This window comes from Callospermophilus lateralis, unplaced genomic scaffold (genome assembly GCF_048772815.1).
Source record: "Callospermophilus lateralis isolate mCalLat2 unplaced genomic scaffold, mCalLat2.hap1 Scaffold_182, whole genome shotgun sequence".
Taxonomy (NCBI): Eukaryota; Metazoa; Chordata; class Mammalia; order Rodentia; family Sciuridae; genus Callospermophilus; species Callospermophilus lateralis.
The window spans coordinates 1368447-1386286 of NW_027512854.1; the positions used below are offsets into that span (position 1 = coordinate 1368447).

Below are 17840 nucleotides of genomic sequence, written 5' to 3' on the forward strand. Positions count from 1 at the left end.
CAGTGGTTTTCAAATTCTTTCTTGCCTATCTACAGAAGAAATATATTTTACATCTTGTCTACGAGAAGCTTCATCAAACAGCAATCACTAATATTACTTGAGATACAGACAGATTGTTTTTGTTTGGTTGGTTTTGGCTGTGTTTGGGATTGAACCCAAGGCTTCATTCATGCTGGACCACCACTAACCACTGAGCCACATTCCCAATACCTTCCTATTCTGCTGGTCAAAACCCACTCACTATATTAGCTTCTGTTCTGTGGAAAGCATAAAGCATTTCAACCAAGGGTTTTAATGTAGACTTTTTTGTGTGTGTGGGCCCATGCTGTTGAATGCTAACTGTAAGAGTCTGATTATGATGCTGAATAAACGTGTCCTTTAAAAAAATACACACCACCAGGAGACTGAGGCAGGAGGATTGCAAGTTCAAGGTCAACCTTAGTTCCTTAGTGAGACACTACCTCAAAATAAAAAATAAAAAGGGCTGGGGATGTAGTTCAGTAGTAAAGCACCCATGGGTTCAATCCCCAGTACCAAAAAAAAAAAATCTACAAAATTGATTTGGTGAATCATCATTATGATTTTACTATTTCAATATGTAAGCCTACTACATCAAGGCCACAATTTTAAAATATTGGCTTCAGGGGGCTTGGACTTATGTCCAGTTTAATTCTAAGTCTTATAACTAAAGAAAATTGAGGTTACTAAAATGCAGTAGGCTGGAAGGGTGTGGTTGGGTGTTGTCGGGAATGCAGAGCCAGCAGAGGGAAGATTCCTTCATTACTCAAAGGTCCTGCTCCATTCACTCCTCTCTGATGTTGCCCTCATTTACAACTTAAAAGGCACCTTAACTGTAGGTTGCTACACCTTCTCAGAGCATACATTAGAAGTTTAAAATAATGGTGATGATGATGAAGGTAATGTAGTATAAGAAAAGAAGTTCAGAGTAAGGGCCTTCTGAAATCAAGATAAGGACAAAACCTAATCACAGAGTAAGCAATGTTTCTCAAGGTAAGTCAGAATCAATTGGCAGGAGACCCAGAAATCTGTATTTTAACAGCCCTGTAGGTGATTCATATTCATATTCATTCATTCTCTCCCTCCCCATTTTTTATTTTTTTGCAGGTGATTCATGTGCACCTTGAAGGACTGTACCTAAAAGAAATGTACATAAAAGAGATGAAATTAATCCTGAATGTTCTATTTTGGAATTCAGACAGAGTTGGCTAATGACATTTAGAGGACTCCCTAACTCTAAAATGAAACTTGTAAATAATAGAGGGTGTTCAGTTAGATAAACCCAAATTTCTTTATGACAAATTTCACAGAATGCTTGTTTTTATGGTCAACAACCTTGTGAGGGCAGTCTAGAGTTTAAGTGACTACACATAGGTTCCACAGTGGGTCCAGGATTTCTGATTACCACGCTAGTTAGTGTTCCTTTCCATTATGGTATCCAAAAAAATAAAAAAAAAAAAGAAAGAAAGAAAAGGAAGGAAGGAAGGAAGGAAGAAATTTGTGTTTAAGATGGAATTTTGATGAACAAAAGAAGAAAATCAAAACATAAATATCTGAAACACTGAGATACTCTCTGTGACCCATCATTGGCAAAAGTTAGAAAGTCTGACTATGAATTCTCACTGAAGATGTGTAGCTTTGGGAAGTGTCATAAGCCTGCTGGAGAGTATATAAATTGGAGGCATCATTTGAGAGCAATTTGGCAGTACCCAATAACATTGAAGATGCATAGACTCTATGCTTTGATCCAGGGAAAGCTTTGAAATGTATCCAACATGCTTATTGCCATGTTCTGTGATCAAAGGGAAATCCATTTCCATGGAATGTGAGCTTTCTTAAATTTGAAAGATTCTAAGAAAAAATATACGACTTTATAAATGTTAAAGTAAAAATTTATTTAGAAACAAAAGAACAAATTACAGTAAATTTATCAAGTAAGTTAAAATGAAACCTATCGTGCATAAGCTGATTAAAACATTCCCAGAGCTGATGAATAACACTGATACTATTTGTTGAATACCCCCCAAAGTATCAAAGAATAACATGGAAAAATAACAATAAGGACATTTCACTTCTATTCCTCACCCAGGACCCTTCACAGAGCTCCACGGATCAGAGAGATACATGGGGAGAGGCTGGTAGGGCTTCTATAGATGGCAAGTTTTCTTCATGTTACAGGGGGAGCAATTCAAGGGTTGTTTAATCACTGAACAAAATGGACCAGTGTATTGACTCTGTAACCAGACTGCTAGTGTAACTTGCTGCAAGCTATGAAATCTCCCTGAACTTTATTTTCTCCTACCCCTGGGAGTGGTGCTTCTAACCCTACTTGAGAGAGCTATTGTGATGATTAAATATGATAATTCATAAAGAGTTCCTGCCACATAGTAGGCATTCTATTTTTTAATATTTATTTTTAGTTATACCTTTTTAAAATATTTTATTAATTATTGCTGGACCTTTATTTATTTATTTGTTTATATGTGGTGCTGAGGATCAAACCCAGGACCTCACACGTGCTAAGCGAGCACTCTACCGCTGAGCCACAACCCCAGCCCTGTAATAGGTATTCTTTAGCACACTAGTCGTCATTATTGCTAATAGGGCAAGATATTCATTTTAGAAACGTCATTCTGGCTACTGTCTAGAGTGTGATAAATCTAAACACAAAGATGCAAATCTAATATTGAAAACTAAACAAGAAGATACAATTTGATATAGTACAAGATAGTAGTTTGAACTCAGCACCAGAAGCATGAATGCTATAGTCAACTTTCTATATGCATATGTATTTTTTTAATTAACATTGCTGATTTTCAGATTCACCCACTGATTTCCCTTTTCTTTACCATATTACTAGGCTGTAGTTCCTGCTTACAAAATAACACTTTGGCTTAAACAAGTGGGGAAAAAGAAGTCAGGATTCCCACTGAGACTTAAACCCCAGTTCTTTAAATGCACATCATCCTGTGGGGTGGGAGAGAGAGGGGAGAATGAAGGCAAGACAGAAAAATGTCCCGAGAAAAAAGTGAACCAATTCTTTGCTATGTTTGAACATTTGGAAAGGGTAGGTGTAGTTAAAAACGAGGTTTGCAATGGGATGCACATCAATGTGGGGAACATGCCTTGTTTTCCAGGTTTTTAAATCAACCCACCAAAGGCATACTTATTTTGTTAAAGCCCATCACTCCAAAGGCAGTAAGTTTCCAACCTTTTCTTTTTTCAAGGTTCAAGAAGTGTTCAAGATATTTTCTAGTCTGTCTTGAGAACAGTTGTACAATACTTTATTTATTTTTATTTATTTTGTGGGACTGGAGATTAAACCCCGGGGAACTCTATCACTGAGCTATATACCATCCTTCCTATTTTTATTTTGAGACAGGATTTCTCTAAGTTGCCAATGCTGGCCTTGAAGTTAAGATCCTCCTACCTCAGCCTCCTGGGTTGCTGGGATTATAGATATGTACCATCACAACCTGCTGTACAATCCTTTTAAGCTATTTGTCCCCTTGACAACTTTAAATTTTTTTTTTTAGTTGTAGATGGACACAATACCTTTGTTTTATTTATTATTTTTATGTGGTGCAGAGAGTTGAACCCAGTGCCTCACATGTGCTAGGCAAGCCCCATCTCTTCATAGCTTTTCCAGTTTATCTTTGGGCAAGAAATTTTCTTACTATCCATCTGGTAAAATTCTGATCCTTCTCAAAAATTCAGCTCAATTACCTCCTTCCATAGACTACCACTTCCACTCATTGCATTCATCTACATGTACTGGTTTATTTTGCAGTGATCTTTTTCTGACCAGTCTTCCTTTCTAGACCATAAGCTTTTAATGGGAGGGATCATTGTTTAATTTCCACCTTGAAATGACTTGTAGCATGATAGTTTAGTGCATAGAGTCAGGACTTTTGAGTTTAAATCTTGTATCACTGAACAGGTCATTTATTCTTTCTCTAAATTCTCTTATCTGTAAAATGAATATAACAGTGGCAACTTTGAGTAATTAGCTCTCACTTCTACCTTTTATTGTTTAACAAGATAGAAACATTTTTCACGAGCTTCACTGAGTTATGGGGAAAATTATTTTTTTGGTATAAATTTAGAATATAGCAGAATATATTAAAGGGTCATTGTTTTCCGATGAAACAGATGCAGATAACTGTGTTGGAAAAAGGAGAGACTCAAGATTCTGGCAGGCAACGCTTGTTATTTCTCCATTCTCTCTCCATCATCGTTACCCCCTCATGTCTCCTCTGACTCCTGTATTCAAGGTCTCTTTAGTTCCTCTTAGTTACTTCCTTTCATAGGACTACCTTCTTCAGAAAGCCATTTCTGATATCCAGCTTGGGTTCTGTTGGCACCTGATCACCCTTTTTCGTAATTATCTATTTGGATGTCTGATACCACCCAGCTGTGATTTGATCAGGGACAGTGTCTGATTTTCTTCTGAGTTCACAACTCAGGAACGACTGACACTCTTGGGTCACTACTCTCATCAATTAAGTCTTCTGGATGCTTTCCCTCTGCATCAGTCACTCCTTGCCTTTCAAGTGCTCTCAGTTTTCCCTGAAAGCTTTAGGAAAGAGACTCTGAGACTTCACCCCAGCTGCACTCCCTTGCCCAGTCTGTGAAAACGCCTACACCAGGTTCTGCCTTAGCTCCGCCCCATCTTGGCTCCTGACCCCGCCCTCACCTCCGCCCCGCCTCCTTAGTCGAGCACACAAGTACGCATGCTCCGTTTTAGTCTTCTTAACGTGATGACACAGGCGACGTTGACGTGGTAACGTAGGGCCAGTGGAAGCGTAGATTGCAGCGGAGGGGCGTACTTTTGCTAGTAGTGCGCGGCAGTGGGTCGTGTGGTCCGCCCAGGCGCGCGGTTTGGTTTTGGCACTTGCTGAGTGTGCCTGGAAGTGGGGAACAGAGACGGTCATTTTGTAGAGCTGGGGGCTGCAGCGCCTGAGGACAGGGCTGCGACCGTGTATAGGGGAACAGCTGAGAAGGAGGGCCGTTGCCGGCAGGATCCGAACCCGCTGTGGCCGGGGCTGGTCGCGTGGTGACCTGGGGCGGCCGCGAGATGCTCCGGGCCCGGTGTCTGCTTCGAGCCCTGCGCTCCTGCTCCACTGCTCCCTGCCCCAGGCATAGGCCTTTCGCCAGACTGAGCGTACGGGACGCTCTCGGGTCCCAGAACGTGAGTGGGGAGCGCGTTAAAGTTCAGGTGGGTGTAGGGAAAGGGATTTTTTTTCTTTATTTAGGGACTTATGTGGCACATCCACTCCTAGCGTTACTTTGTGTTGTTGGGTCAGACAGAACGACCAGCAAAGAAAAGTTAGAAAGTATAGGTATAGCGCGAGTTCCTATTTCTCCATTTCCTTGGATACCTGCCGTTACTTTTTGCAAAACTGCTGTAATGACTGTGAACTTGGTTTTCAAGATACCTGTAAACTTGTTATTCATTCAGGAAAGTGTAAGCGAACAAGGCCCCTTTCTCTTTTTACATCTCCTGATATCCGCGGGCATATAGTGGTTGCCTTGCCCTGGCCCCTTGAGGGGAGAAACTTTGTCTTACCTGACTTGATGTTGACGTGACTGGCAGTAAATATTCGTTCTAATAAATCGAGGCTTTGATTCAGCTTTTAGCCACCTTAGTGCCTAAAATTGAGCCTGCGTGTAATTTATGTTTAATAAATTAGGAGAAAGAGTGGAATGTAGCAGTTAGAAAGAGCCCTGGGGTGAAGGTGTGTAAGTTTAAAGCTCTCCCACTAAGTAACTTAATTATGAGCATGTTAAGCGCTTAAAACTTAAGTTTCTTTTTATGAAAACAGATAATGGTCCCTACTTTATGGGACTATAAAGAGTAGCCCACAGTCAATAAATGTTAGCCACTATTATTTCCTTCACTTCTTAAAAGAGCAGTTTAAGCAAGGTAGTTGATTACTTTTCATTAGATTACTAAAACGCATTGATAACAGTGGTTTTGATATCATCATATATCCTTGCTGTTATTATGATCTGCTCCTCCATACATTTATTGGGTTTCATATTCTTTCCATGATCCAATTCAAAAAATTGCATTTATCAGTTAATTTAGAATGTATAAATGACACCTTTTGTGTGCTGGTCAAAAGAGAAATCAAAGATGGAAAGAACAGAATTTAGTGCTTACCATCTAATATGGTAGATATCAACCACTTGTGGCTTCGAGCACTTGAAATGTGATGAGCCTGAATTGAGATATGTTGTAAGTTTAAAATACATAATAATTTTGAAGAACAAAAAAGATTGCAAAAATCTCTATTTTTTTCTCTCTAAACACACATGTGTGCATGTGTGTCTATCTATGTATGTACATCTGTGGGGCTTGTGTTTTTTATTTATTTGTTTGCAGTACTGGGAATTCAATTCAGGGCTTCACACAAGCTATGCAGGCACTCTACCACTGATACACCAACCGTTTTTAAAAAATTAATTTGCCCAGGTTGGCCTTGAACTTGTGATCCTCCTGCATCAGCCTCTTGAGTAGCAGGGATTATAGACAGACATGTGCCACCATGTTTGGCTTCAATATATTTAAATATTGATTTCATGTTGATAGTATTTTGGACATAATTGGTTAATAAAATAAATTATTAACTTCATCTGTTTTTTTTTTTTTGTTTTTTTTTTTTTTTTGTTTTTTTTTTTACTTTTAATGTGGCCCCTAAAAACTTGAAAATCACTAATGTAGCTCACATTATGTTTCTGCTGGACAGACCTAGTCTTCAGCAGTGTGATTATTATTAATGATCAACATAAGAAGCTATGAGAAAACAGAGATAGAATTCCTCCTATGAGTAGGTAAGGAAGACTTCTTATATGGAGTGACATTTGAACTATGTCCTGAAGGATGTATTCCCCAGATAGAATAATCTAGGATGGAGTGGAAATTGTACAAGGATGTGTCCCCCAAACAGAGGAACTGGGAATGGGGTAGAAATAGCATTCCAGAAAAGTTCATTGATAAGAACATAAAGTTGAAGTATAACTTGTATTTGAATCCCAGCTGAACTTGTGTTTTAACTTCTCTAAATGTTTCTTCATTTCCAAAAAAAGATAATTATAGGGCTGGGGTTGTAGCTCAGTGGTAGAGTGCCTGCCCAGCACAGTGAGGCACTGGGCTCAATCCTCAACACGACATAAAAATAAGTAAATAAAGGCATTATGTCCATCTACGACTAAAAATAAATTTTAAAAAGATAAATATAACCATGTCATTTACTTCTTGCGATAATTAAATAGCATAATATTTATAAAGAACTTTGCACATTAAAAAGTGCTTAATGAATGTTGAATTTTACTAACTAGTAAAAAAGAAGAGAGCAGTGCTTTGGAAAGTACTGTTGATTGAGCATGCCCCAAATGCAGGTGCCTTTGGTAAAGTGTGACGAGGTGAAGTACCTTGTGCATGAGGCGGTGACAATTTATACTTCATTCTATGGAGCCCTCACAAAGATCAAGGGCTTTCTAATCAAATAGACTTGGGTTCAAGTCTAACCCTTACCAGCAATCTTCAACAAGTTACTTTCTCTGAGTCTCAGTTTTCTTGCTTGTAAAATGGGTATGACAATCCTTAGAGCTATTATGTGAAGGAATGAGACACTATATGGTGGTAGTAAAACATTTGCAGAATTTCAGCTGTGTACTTGGCAATCACTTCAAAATAAGTAAACAGTTTTCTTTCCCTTAAAGCATTATGGATATGCAAGTAAGTGATAGAGAGCTTTAATAAAAGCATCTGTAGGTTATGGCTACAACAGAGAATGGTCAATAGTTTTTCTGGTTAGAATCAGCTCTTGCTTTTCCTAAGCATGAATGTCAACCTGTATTCATTTACTTTACATTTGTGGGACACTTCACAATTGTTTGGTGTCTACTAGAAAACTAGTTATTCCCTCCTAACTCCTATAGTAGTTAAATTTAATTTTGGCATATCTGAGAGCTGTTTTAATGTTACTGGCCTACTTAAAAGCATCTCTCATACTCTGATGTACCTGTCATTTAAATTAAGACTGTCTTTGAATGTTTGTATATTACTTAATATGTGTTTATAATGAGACATTTGGGGGAGTTTTTTTTGTTTGTTTGTTTGGTACTTTGTGAAAGAATAAAAATCCTATAAAGATATTTCTAGTCTATATTACATAATCTGGGAATTTGATAAAAGGGAAAAGGCACCAAGATGTAAACCTTGTTATTTGTCATTGTCATTAGAAAAGCCAATATTGAAGAGATTGGTTATATAAATTACATACATCAACTTGATGAATATTTGGCAAAAGTTGAAAATGATGAGCTTCATTAACAAAACAGAACAAAAGGTAGAATGGCAAAGGGTGTATTTCCCTATAAGAAAAACCATTTAAAATTATTTGTACATATTGGTAAACTGAAAGCAGTTCATTTTACGCAGCTGATAATGTTAAGGCAAGATTGATTTTTTTTCTTTCATTTAGCTTTCTTTGTATGTATAAAGAAAATATAGAATGTTTTAAGTATTTTAAGCTCACATATAGAAATCTTTCTCTTTTTTAGGGATGGGTTCTATCAGTCCGATCCCAGAAGGAAGTCTTGTTCCTACATGTAAATGATGGGTCGTCTTTGGAAAGCCTTCAGGTTGTTGCCGATTCAAACTTTGACAATAGGTAAGTTGTTAAGTTTTGAGTCCTTTGATTTTTTTCTTCTTCTCTACTGTTCCCCGCTTCTCTAATCCAATATTCACATTGCCCCTTTGACCTATCTTCCTAAACACATCTATGAAAAATAGCTTTGAAGAAAGTCCAAATACTTGGAGTCAATATCCTTAGCTCAGGCTTCTCTTTCTCTAACATCTTCACATGCCTGTATCCCCTGCCTCTACTTTCCATCTGTTTTCCTTCTCTTCTTGCAGCTCCTCTAAGCTGTTCTGCTCCTTTTTACATTCAGGCTTCTAGTCTTGTTGCCACTCTGCCTAATAAACCTCTTCTTCCCTGTCTTTCCAATCCAGTTTAGCCATCATCATATGATAGCCATCATCATCCCACCCCTTGACTGTGGTAGGTGACTCTCCTCTTTGGTCCCATACATTCTGTGCCCAGCTCTGTCCTGAAATGTATTTATCAGATGGTAATCAACTGAATTATTATTGGATTGCTTCTTTGACTAAGAACTCCTTGAAATTATGAATGGTATTTCATTTGTTTTTGTGTTCTCAGCTTCTGACACAGTGCTGACAAAGTTACCAATTATTATTTGTTGGATAAATTGAAGAAATTTATATGATTTTGTTGTCAGATGTTAAAACTAACACAATTTTTTTTTCCTCCTAGTACTGGGGCCCACTACCACTGAGCTGAATCCCTGACCTTTCTTTATTTTTTATTTTATTTTATTTTATTTTATTTTTTGATACTAGGGATTGGACCCAGGGGAGCTTTACCACTGAGCTACATCCCCAGTCCTTTTTATTTTTTATTGTGAGACAGTGAGTTGCTGAGGGTCTCACGAAGTTTCTGAGATTGGCCTTGAACTTGTGATCCTCCTGCCTTAGCCTCCTGAGTCACTGGGATTATAGGCATGTACCACTGCACCTGGCTATTCCAAACCCTTTTTATATATTTATTTTTATTTTGAGGCGAGGTCTAGTTAAGTTGCCTTGGCTGGCCTTGAATTTGCACTCTTCCTGCATCGGCTTCCCCAATAGCTTGGATTACAGGCATGTGTCATGGTGCCCAACAAAACTAACACCATTTTCATGTTAGGGTATAAGTTATGAAGAATAGAATATTATACTAATTTGTTAAAATAAGAGTGCTTTGGTATTCCAAACATGGTTAGGATTAATTCCACATATTGAATAGGCTCATGGGTCTGAGACAATAAAATTGTTCTGATGTGAAAAGTTTGTAATTTTTTTGATAACATATATCAATATGGCAATTAAATGGGTATGTCTAATAGTATCTAAATTTTAGAGATTCTGGAGGATGACTACCCACCTCTTTGAGATATTCTCAGTGGCCCCCAGGAGAAAATTCATCATATCAATTAGTGCATATGTGAAGTCAGAGCGTCTTAAAACACTTTCAGGTTTGGTGAAAGATTTATCAGGTTTTCTCTCCTTGATGTAATGGTGGACAATCTTAGTTATATAAATTACATATGAATACATTTTAAAAGGAAACAGTTATTTTGCTGAGAAAGAAATCGGAAAAACCATTTCATTCACAATGACCTTAAAAGATAAAATACTTGGGAATTGATCTAACCAAGGAGATGGAAAATCTCTACAATGAAAACTATAGAACACTGAAGAAAGAAATTAAAGATGACCTTAGAAGATGGAAAGACCTCTCTAGGTGGAGTAGAAGACCGAGATTGAGAGGAGGAAGGAGGGATGGGAAAGGGGAGGAAATGCAGAATGATTTAACAAAATCACATATGTGCATATATAAATGTACCACAGGGAATTTGGTCTCTCTATGTGTGGAAAGCACCAGTCAAGGATGGATAATAGATGAGCAAGGGGAAGATTTTAAAAAAATAAATTTTAAAATATTAAATATAGCCAGCAAACAAAACTGGGGAATTTCCTGATAAATTTAGTTTGATACAGTTTATTGTATTTATTGTATTATATTTTTATATACAGTTTATTAAGGTTTCAATTTATTTTTAATACAGTTTATCACAGCTTTATAAGCATGCCCAGTCATCCACAATGCAGAGCCATACCAGAGCATTTATCATATTTATTGTAATTATGAAATGTTAGAACTGGAATAGATACATAATCACTTAGTTCACTCTCCTTCTTAATAGATAATTCTTAAAACAAATGAGTGTTCATCACTTTCTCTAAGAGTCATACAATAAATTTGTGGATAAACTTGCACTAGAACATAGACTTACTACCCTGAAGGTGGTCTGTGTGCTCAAGACCATCAGCTGGGTAAATTAAAGTAAATAACTTGATTAATTTTAAAAAATACATTGTAGAAAAAGTACATGTACTTTTAATTGTCTTAGAAATAGTCTCATGTAATTTTTACCTGGCTTTCCCAAGGATAACATGTTGCTATAGTGTGTTCTCAAAACCAGGTAATTATCAACAGAACTACAGATCTGATTTGGATTTCATCAGACCTTACATGTAATCTACAATATGTTAAAAAGCATTTTGACCAACTTACATTTGATACAGATAATAATATAACTTCTTAATTCTAAATAGCTATATGTAAATCCTCAATTTCTTTATTCCCATTTAAAAATGTATGGAATTCATTTTTAAGATTTGGGTATACCACAGAGCATCCATAAACTTTGAAGATTCTTTAACTCACTTGAAGGTAAGTACTCTATCATTAATGTTCTAATAGCAAGATTTATATTAAGACAAAAGTTATACTTAATAGCAAGATTTTTATTAAAAGAAAAGTTATATATAATAATATCTTGATTTCTTTGTTATTATAGAGAATTGACTTTTGGGAGTTCTGTAGAAGTCCTCGGGCAGCTGGTACAAAGCCCTTCCAAAAGGCAAAATGTGGAACTGAAGGCAGAAAAAATTGAAGTTATTGGAAATTGTGATGCCAAGGTATGCTTTTGTTCAGGCTATTTAGGCTTAATTTAAAATATTAACAATCTGTTTTAAGTGGGATTATTGGAAAGATGGTACTTAGAACATTTTTCAGTTATGCTTCCCTGATAATTGAAACAGGGCATAGATCCTGTAGAGATAGTAGTAAAAGTATTACAAAGATGACTTAGTCTTATGAGAGCTGAGCATTAATCTGTGCATCTTTAGTGCCTGTCACAGTTGAACCTCACAGCTTTTATAAGCATGTCTAGTCATCTACAATGCTGGATATAGCCCATACCAGGGATAAGAAGTCCAGTTCTTCAGTGGCATTTTAAAAGGAAACAGTGAATTTGCTGAGAAAGAAATCGGAAAAACCATTTCATTCACAATGACCTTAAAAGATAAAATACTTGGGAATTGATATAACCAAGGAGATGGAAGATCTCTACAATGAAAACTATAGAACACTGAAGAAAGAAATTGAAGATGACCTTAGAAGATGGAAAGACCTCTCTAGGTGGAGTTGAAGACCGAGATTGAAAAGGAGGGAGGAGGGATGGGAAAGGGGAGGAAATGTTCAAATGTTACTATTGTCTACCGTATTGGACAGCATAAGTAGAGAACATTCCCATTTTTCACAGAAAGTTCTACTGATAGTGCTGACCTGGAATGTTGTAGTGCTGAACAGACAAGAAATTCTATATTAATGCATGTTTATACTTGTTTTTGAAGACTGTGTTAGTGCTTTATATATATAAGCCTGGTAGAGAGGTTAGAGGGAATAAAATAAAAAGTCATCAATCCAGTTCTTTAAATTTACAAAGATGGAGAAAATAAGGCCCACCCTAGTAAAATTGGTGGCACATCTGAAATTTATATTCTAGCTATTTGACTCCTCCTGTCTTTGCCATAATTACCTTCAAATGTTCAATATGCAAAAAATGAGAAATTTTAAGAAAATTGCATCATTTAAATTTATTTTGGTATTTTAGAATAATAGGAAAAATTAAATGTAAGGAAGTAAGAAAGAAAATGCACTAATTTTCTTTTAAAATGTCCTTCTGAATTATTTTCCAAGAAATTACAATTGAAAAATTGTGAAATAATTTAGAAATCGAGAGGAATAGAAAAGGTAAATATTTTTGCTTTTGCTTTCTTAGAAGAATCTATGATTATTTAAAATTTACTATGTGTTTTATTGTTCTTGAATTATTCTCCCTTGGCTTCTGTTGCTGTTGTTACCTTCTCCTTGCCTTGTTTTTTTTTTTTTTTTTCTTTTTTTCAAGTCACCAACTGTTTTATTAAGTAATTATTAGAACCAGAAATCTATAGCCATTAATTACATTACTAAGGCTGTTTCTTAGCTGTTTTTCTTTGCATATGAGAATTTATACTTGAAAAAATATAGGCTTTATTGAATAAGATGTTTCTGAATTGTAAAAGTATTTTTTATGCATGGTATACAAATGAGTTTATTTTAAACATAAATAAAATTGACAATAGTTTATGTTTCTAGTCAGATGCATTTGTGGAAAGGAATTATAATTCATCCAGAAAATTATTTAGGAGTTCTCCATTAGTATCTAGTTTAAATAATGAGATAAGACATTTTATTTATGTATAAATTTAATTTCAGAACCTTATTAAGTACTTTCTATCCCAAAGACACTTTTAAATAAACTTTTATAGGCAAAGAAACTCCATGATATTGTCAGATTTTTCTATGTCAAATTTTTTGCATATGAATACCAAACTTTTATTTTAGCAAAATAAAGTTTAATGATTTAATGGCTTCTCTCAGTCTATAATGTTTACAAAGTAAAACTTTTAGGCAGGGTATGATTTTGTAAACTCTTTACCTGGAAATAACTTAAAATTTTATGTCACTAAGCTAAATTTCTTTCAATAAATAAAGATTAATAACATATTTAACCACTTGGTAACACCTAGTTATCATTACAATTCAGATCTAGATAGGATAGTTTCCTTTGAGGTAATCATATTTCTAAATTTCTGATTTGTTGTTTGCAAATCTCACTATCACAGGTTAAGCAAAGCTTATCAGAATGATGAACACTCACCTATTAGATACAGATATTTCCATGTTAGGGTTTCACTTGCATAACTGTATTTTTTATGTAAACTAAACCAGTGTTTTTAAGGAACTATCTATACAAAATAATCAAGGATATGAAACAACCTCCAAGGAAACAAACTTTGGGTTCTTACAATTGCATGATGGGGAAAAAAAATTGAGAAATGAACATTTTAAAATAACATGGACTACAATTAGTACTTTATGCTTTCCTCTAGGACTTCAAATGGAGATTATTCATAAAATAAAAATCAGACTTTTATAAACACTAAAATCTGTCATAGATTGGTAACAACTAAGCTTTTTTCTTATTCTCTCAATATAAATAATTAATGAATCAATAATTTTCTTCCTATTCTGAAAACCAAGACAATGCAGTTGATTTTAGATTTAGCATTTATGTTTTTTAAGAATCACTCAAACATATACAACACTAATACTTTCAGAGACTCATAGGAATATGTTTAATTATCGCAGTTTTTACCTTTAGAGAGTTCTAAGACTTAAAAAGATGGTTTTCTTTTTCATCAATATAATAATAATAATGTATAGAAAAAAAGATGAGAGATTTTTGTTATGCAAGCAAATAATTGTGCTTCAGACCGGAATCACTTTTGAATATGTTGTTTTTCCTCTAATTACAACCAGCAAGAAGGCAGTTTTGTGAACTAAAATATCATCCCCATACTTTCAGACAATTCTTTTTTGTATGATGAAGCCTAAGCAATCCCCCTATAGACACAGCTCTTTGGAGCAGTTGAAATCTGTCTTTCACCACTCTTCTTCTGGTAGACACAGTGAAATCAGCTGTAGAAGTCTATATCTCACGGGAAGGGACTTCATGAATGGAGAGGCATACATCTCCTCTAAAGGCAGTTGTATCTGTGCAGTTTTCTTCTCAGGGCCAAATTAGCTGGTGTCTGTCTGTTGATAAGGAGACTCATCATAAAAATTTAAAAACACAAAATAATTTGTTGAAATCTCATTTTCCTGCCACACGCAAGTGGAGCAGTTGCTCTTAAAGTAAACAAAGCAATCTGTAAATAGTCTCTGCAATCTGTGTTTCTGTCCTCACATTCTAATGACAAACCTCAGAGAACTGCCAGCTGCATTTTCCAGAAAGGTTAATGATCACAGCAGACACAGTTACGGTACACTGTGCTGTGGTCAGAGGCTCCCTCCTCCTTCCCTTCTTCAGTTCAGTGTCATTTAAAGTATTTAGGCTTTAGGGATTCTGAACCCCCAACAATTCCAGTTATATTCTTGTGGCTACATTTTCTTCTTGGCAAGCATGGTACTTGTTTCTGCGTACTATAAAAATCAGTGTGTGCACCAGACCTAAAAAGACGAGACTAAAGCAGCGTGCATGTGTAGCTCTTATTCAGCTTTTGTATTATCTTTCTTTTGAGTCTTTGGTTTCTGTCTAAAAGGATATGACTTTTTAATCTTGTAATATAAGTGTGGACATGGAGAAATATTTCAGGTTGGAGCCTTAAGTTCCTTTAAACTTTTTTTGTAGATTTTTAGTACTCTGCTAAATGAAAGATAGCTATTGACTGTTCCTCATGTTCTTAGACCCAGTGACATGTTGATAAACAGTAATAAATTGGCACTAGCTGATATGATTGTGGGTTTTCAAGACATTTGTGTGATTTTAACATTGAACCCCAGCTGTGTGTGTACAATGGTAGAAAACGTAATCTTTAATATCTACAATATTCTTAACTCCTGTGTGTCAAACAGTGAATTGTTTTGCATAATTATATGCTTAACCTCTCTATTTGTAAGAAGTCACAGACAGCTAGTGGATAGAAACTTGGTAAATAATAGATAAGCCTCAGTGATATTAATTAATTTAGCTAATAAATACTAAAATTGGCTTTAAACCCACATCTCTCTGAATCCATCCCACCATTCTTCTACCTGGTAAAAATTATGTGGACTATATAAATCTGTTATATTAAGAAATAAAGGAGGAAATCTTCTTATTTTCTCTGAAGCGCTACTATTTAGGAAATGCTCTGGAAACTGGTTTTATAAAACAGGTTTTTTTGTTTGTTTTTTTAGCTTCTAATTTTTTCCTTATTTATTGGCAGGCATTCCCTACCAAATATAAAGAGAGGCATCCTCTGGAGTACATGAGACAATATCCTCACCTTAGGTGTAGGACTAACACTCTGGGTTCTATATTGAGGGTTCACAGTGAAGCCACAGCTGCTATTCATTCCTTTTTTAAGGTAAGATACCTTACTTCCAGGTATTCTGTCTTGTGAAGAGGTTGGATAATTGTAACACTGGAACATTTTCCTGAAAGTTCTGTTGTTTGTTCCAAGTACCTTTATTTATTTGTTTCAGGATCAAATGTCACAGGTGTACATATATAGTTTAAGAGCTTATTAAGGAATAAATACTGTAAATATTTAAAGTATATAATCTGATAAATTATGAACCTATGAAATCTTCACCACAACTGAGATGATGAGCATATCCATGACCTTGAAAGTTTATGTGTCTGTAACATCTTTATTTTATCTTCATTTTTAAATGATACTTTTTCTGGATACAGAATTCTACATTGACAAGTTTTTTTCTTTAAATACTTCAAGGTTGCCATGATACTGTCTTCTCATTTGCATTACTTCCAATGAGAAATCTGATGTCATACTTATCTTTAATTCTCTATGCACACCTTGTCTTTTTTTCTTTTCCTGACTTTAAGATTTTTTCTTTATCATTGATGTTTTAGTCAGCTTTTTTTGCTACTGTGACTAAAAGACCTTACAAGAAAAATTTTAGAGGAGGAAAAGTTTACTTGGGGTTCACAGTTTCACAGATCTTGGTCCATAGATGGCCAACTCCATTGCTCTTTGCCAGAGGTGAGGCAGAACATCATGGTAGAGGGTGTGGCAGAAGAAGGCAGTTCAAAACAGGACAATCAGGAAGCGAAGAGCTTTACTCGTCAGAGAAAATATATACCCCAAAGCTGTATATGTGACCAGTGACCTGTCTTCTCCAGCCACCACCCTACCTGCCTATAGTTATTACCCCATTAATCCACTTAAATGGGTAATGCACTAATTTAGTTAAGCCTTTCATAGCCCAATCTAAACTTTCTTGCATTGTCTCACATGTGAGTTTTTGGCGAACACCTCATATCTAAACCATAACAACTGTTTTTTTTTTTTTTTTAATCAATTTGTGATGTGCCTTGATGCAGTTTTCTTTGTTTTTCATTTAGGGTTTATTGAATTTCCTCGATCCTAAGTTTATCATGAAGTTTTTGGTTTTGTTTATGTTTTTTTAGCAGTATTGGTACAAATATTTTTCTGTTACTTTCCTCTTTTGGGAACTGAAATTATCCATATATTAGTGCATTGATGCTATCCATAGCCCACTGATGTACTTTTCTTTTTTTAAAATCCTTTTTTCCATGGGGCTGGGGATGTGGCTCAAGCGGTAGCGCGCTCACCTGGCATGCATGCGGCCCGGGTTTGATCCTCAGCACCACATACAAACAAAGATGTTGTGTCTACTGAAAACTAAAAAAAAAAATAAATATTAAAATTCTCTCTCTCTCTCTCTCAAAAAAAAATCCTTTTTTCCTGTGTTTATTTCTTTTGGATGTTTTCCCTCCCTTTTTGATGGTTTCTATTGGTTTTTCTTTATGCTTACTAATCTTTTTTCCTATCCAGTGTATTTTTTCCTCTGAAACATTATACATTTCATATTTATTTTTATTTATTTATTTTTAAATATTTATTTTTTAATTGTAGTTGGACACAATATCTTTATTTCACTTATTTATTTTTTTGTGGTGCTGAGGATCGAACCCAGGGTCTCACATGTGTGAGGCCAGCGCTCTACCGCTGAGCCACAACCCCAGCCCCTACATTTCATATTTAGAATTCACTTTGGGCTTTTTTATTATTATTATTCCTTTTGTGTCTACTTAACTTTTTGAGCATATGGAATACAGTTTTAATTTGAAAACCGTTTTTATGTCCTTTTAATTTTAACATGTCAACTATGGGTTAGTTTTGATTGATGGATGGATTAGTTTCATGGCTTATATTTTCCTGTCTTTTTGCATATCTGCTGATTAATGCCAGACATAATGAATTTTACTTT

The 17840-nt window shown here is 35.4% G+C and overlaps 1 protein-coding gene and 1 pseudogene across 1 annotated transcript in view; one reads left to right on the top strand and one right to left on the bottom strand.

The window, feature by feature from the left end:
- The first annotated feature begins 5095 nt into the window (after positions 1-5095).
- LOC143640334 (asparaginyl-tRNA synthetase-like) overlaps positions 5096-17840 on the top strand; it is a 68657-nt gene continuing 55912 nt past the window's right edge. Inside the window, exons 1-4 of the mRNA XM_077108173.1 lie at positions 5096-5236; positions 8590-8699; positions 11512-11632; positions 15809-15949. Coding sequence (XP_076964288.1) covers positions 5096-5236; positions 8590-8699; positions 11512-11632; positions 15809-15949 — 513 coding nt within the window. The remainder of the gene's footprint in view (positions 5237-8589; positions 8700-11511; positions 11633-15808; positions 15950-17840) is intronic.
- On the bottom strand, positions 14537-14698 carry LOC143640336 (apelin receptor early endogenous ligand pseudogene; annotated as a pseudogene).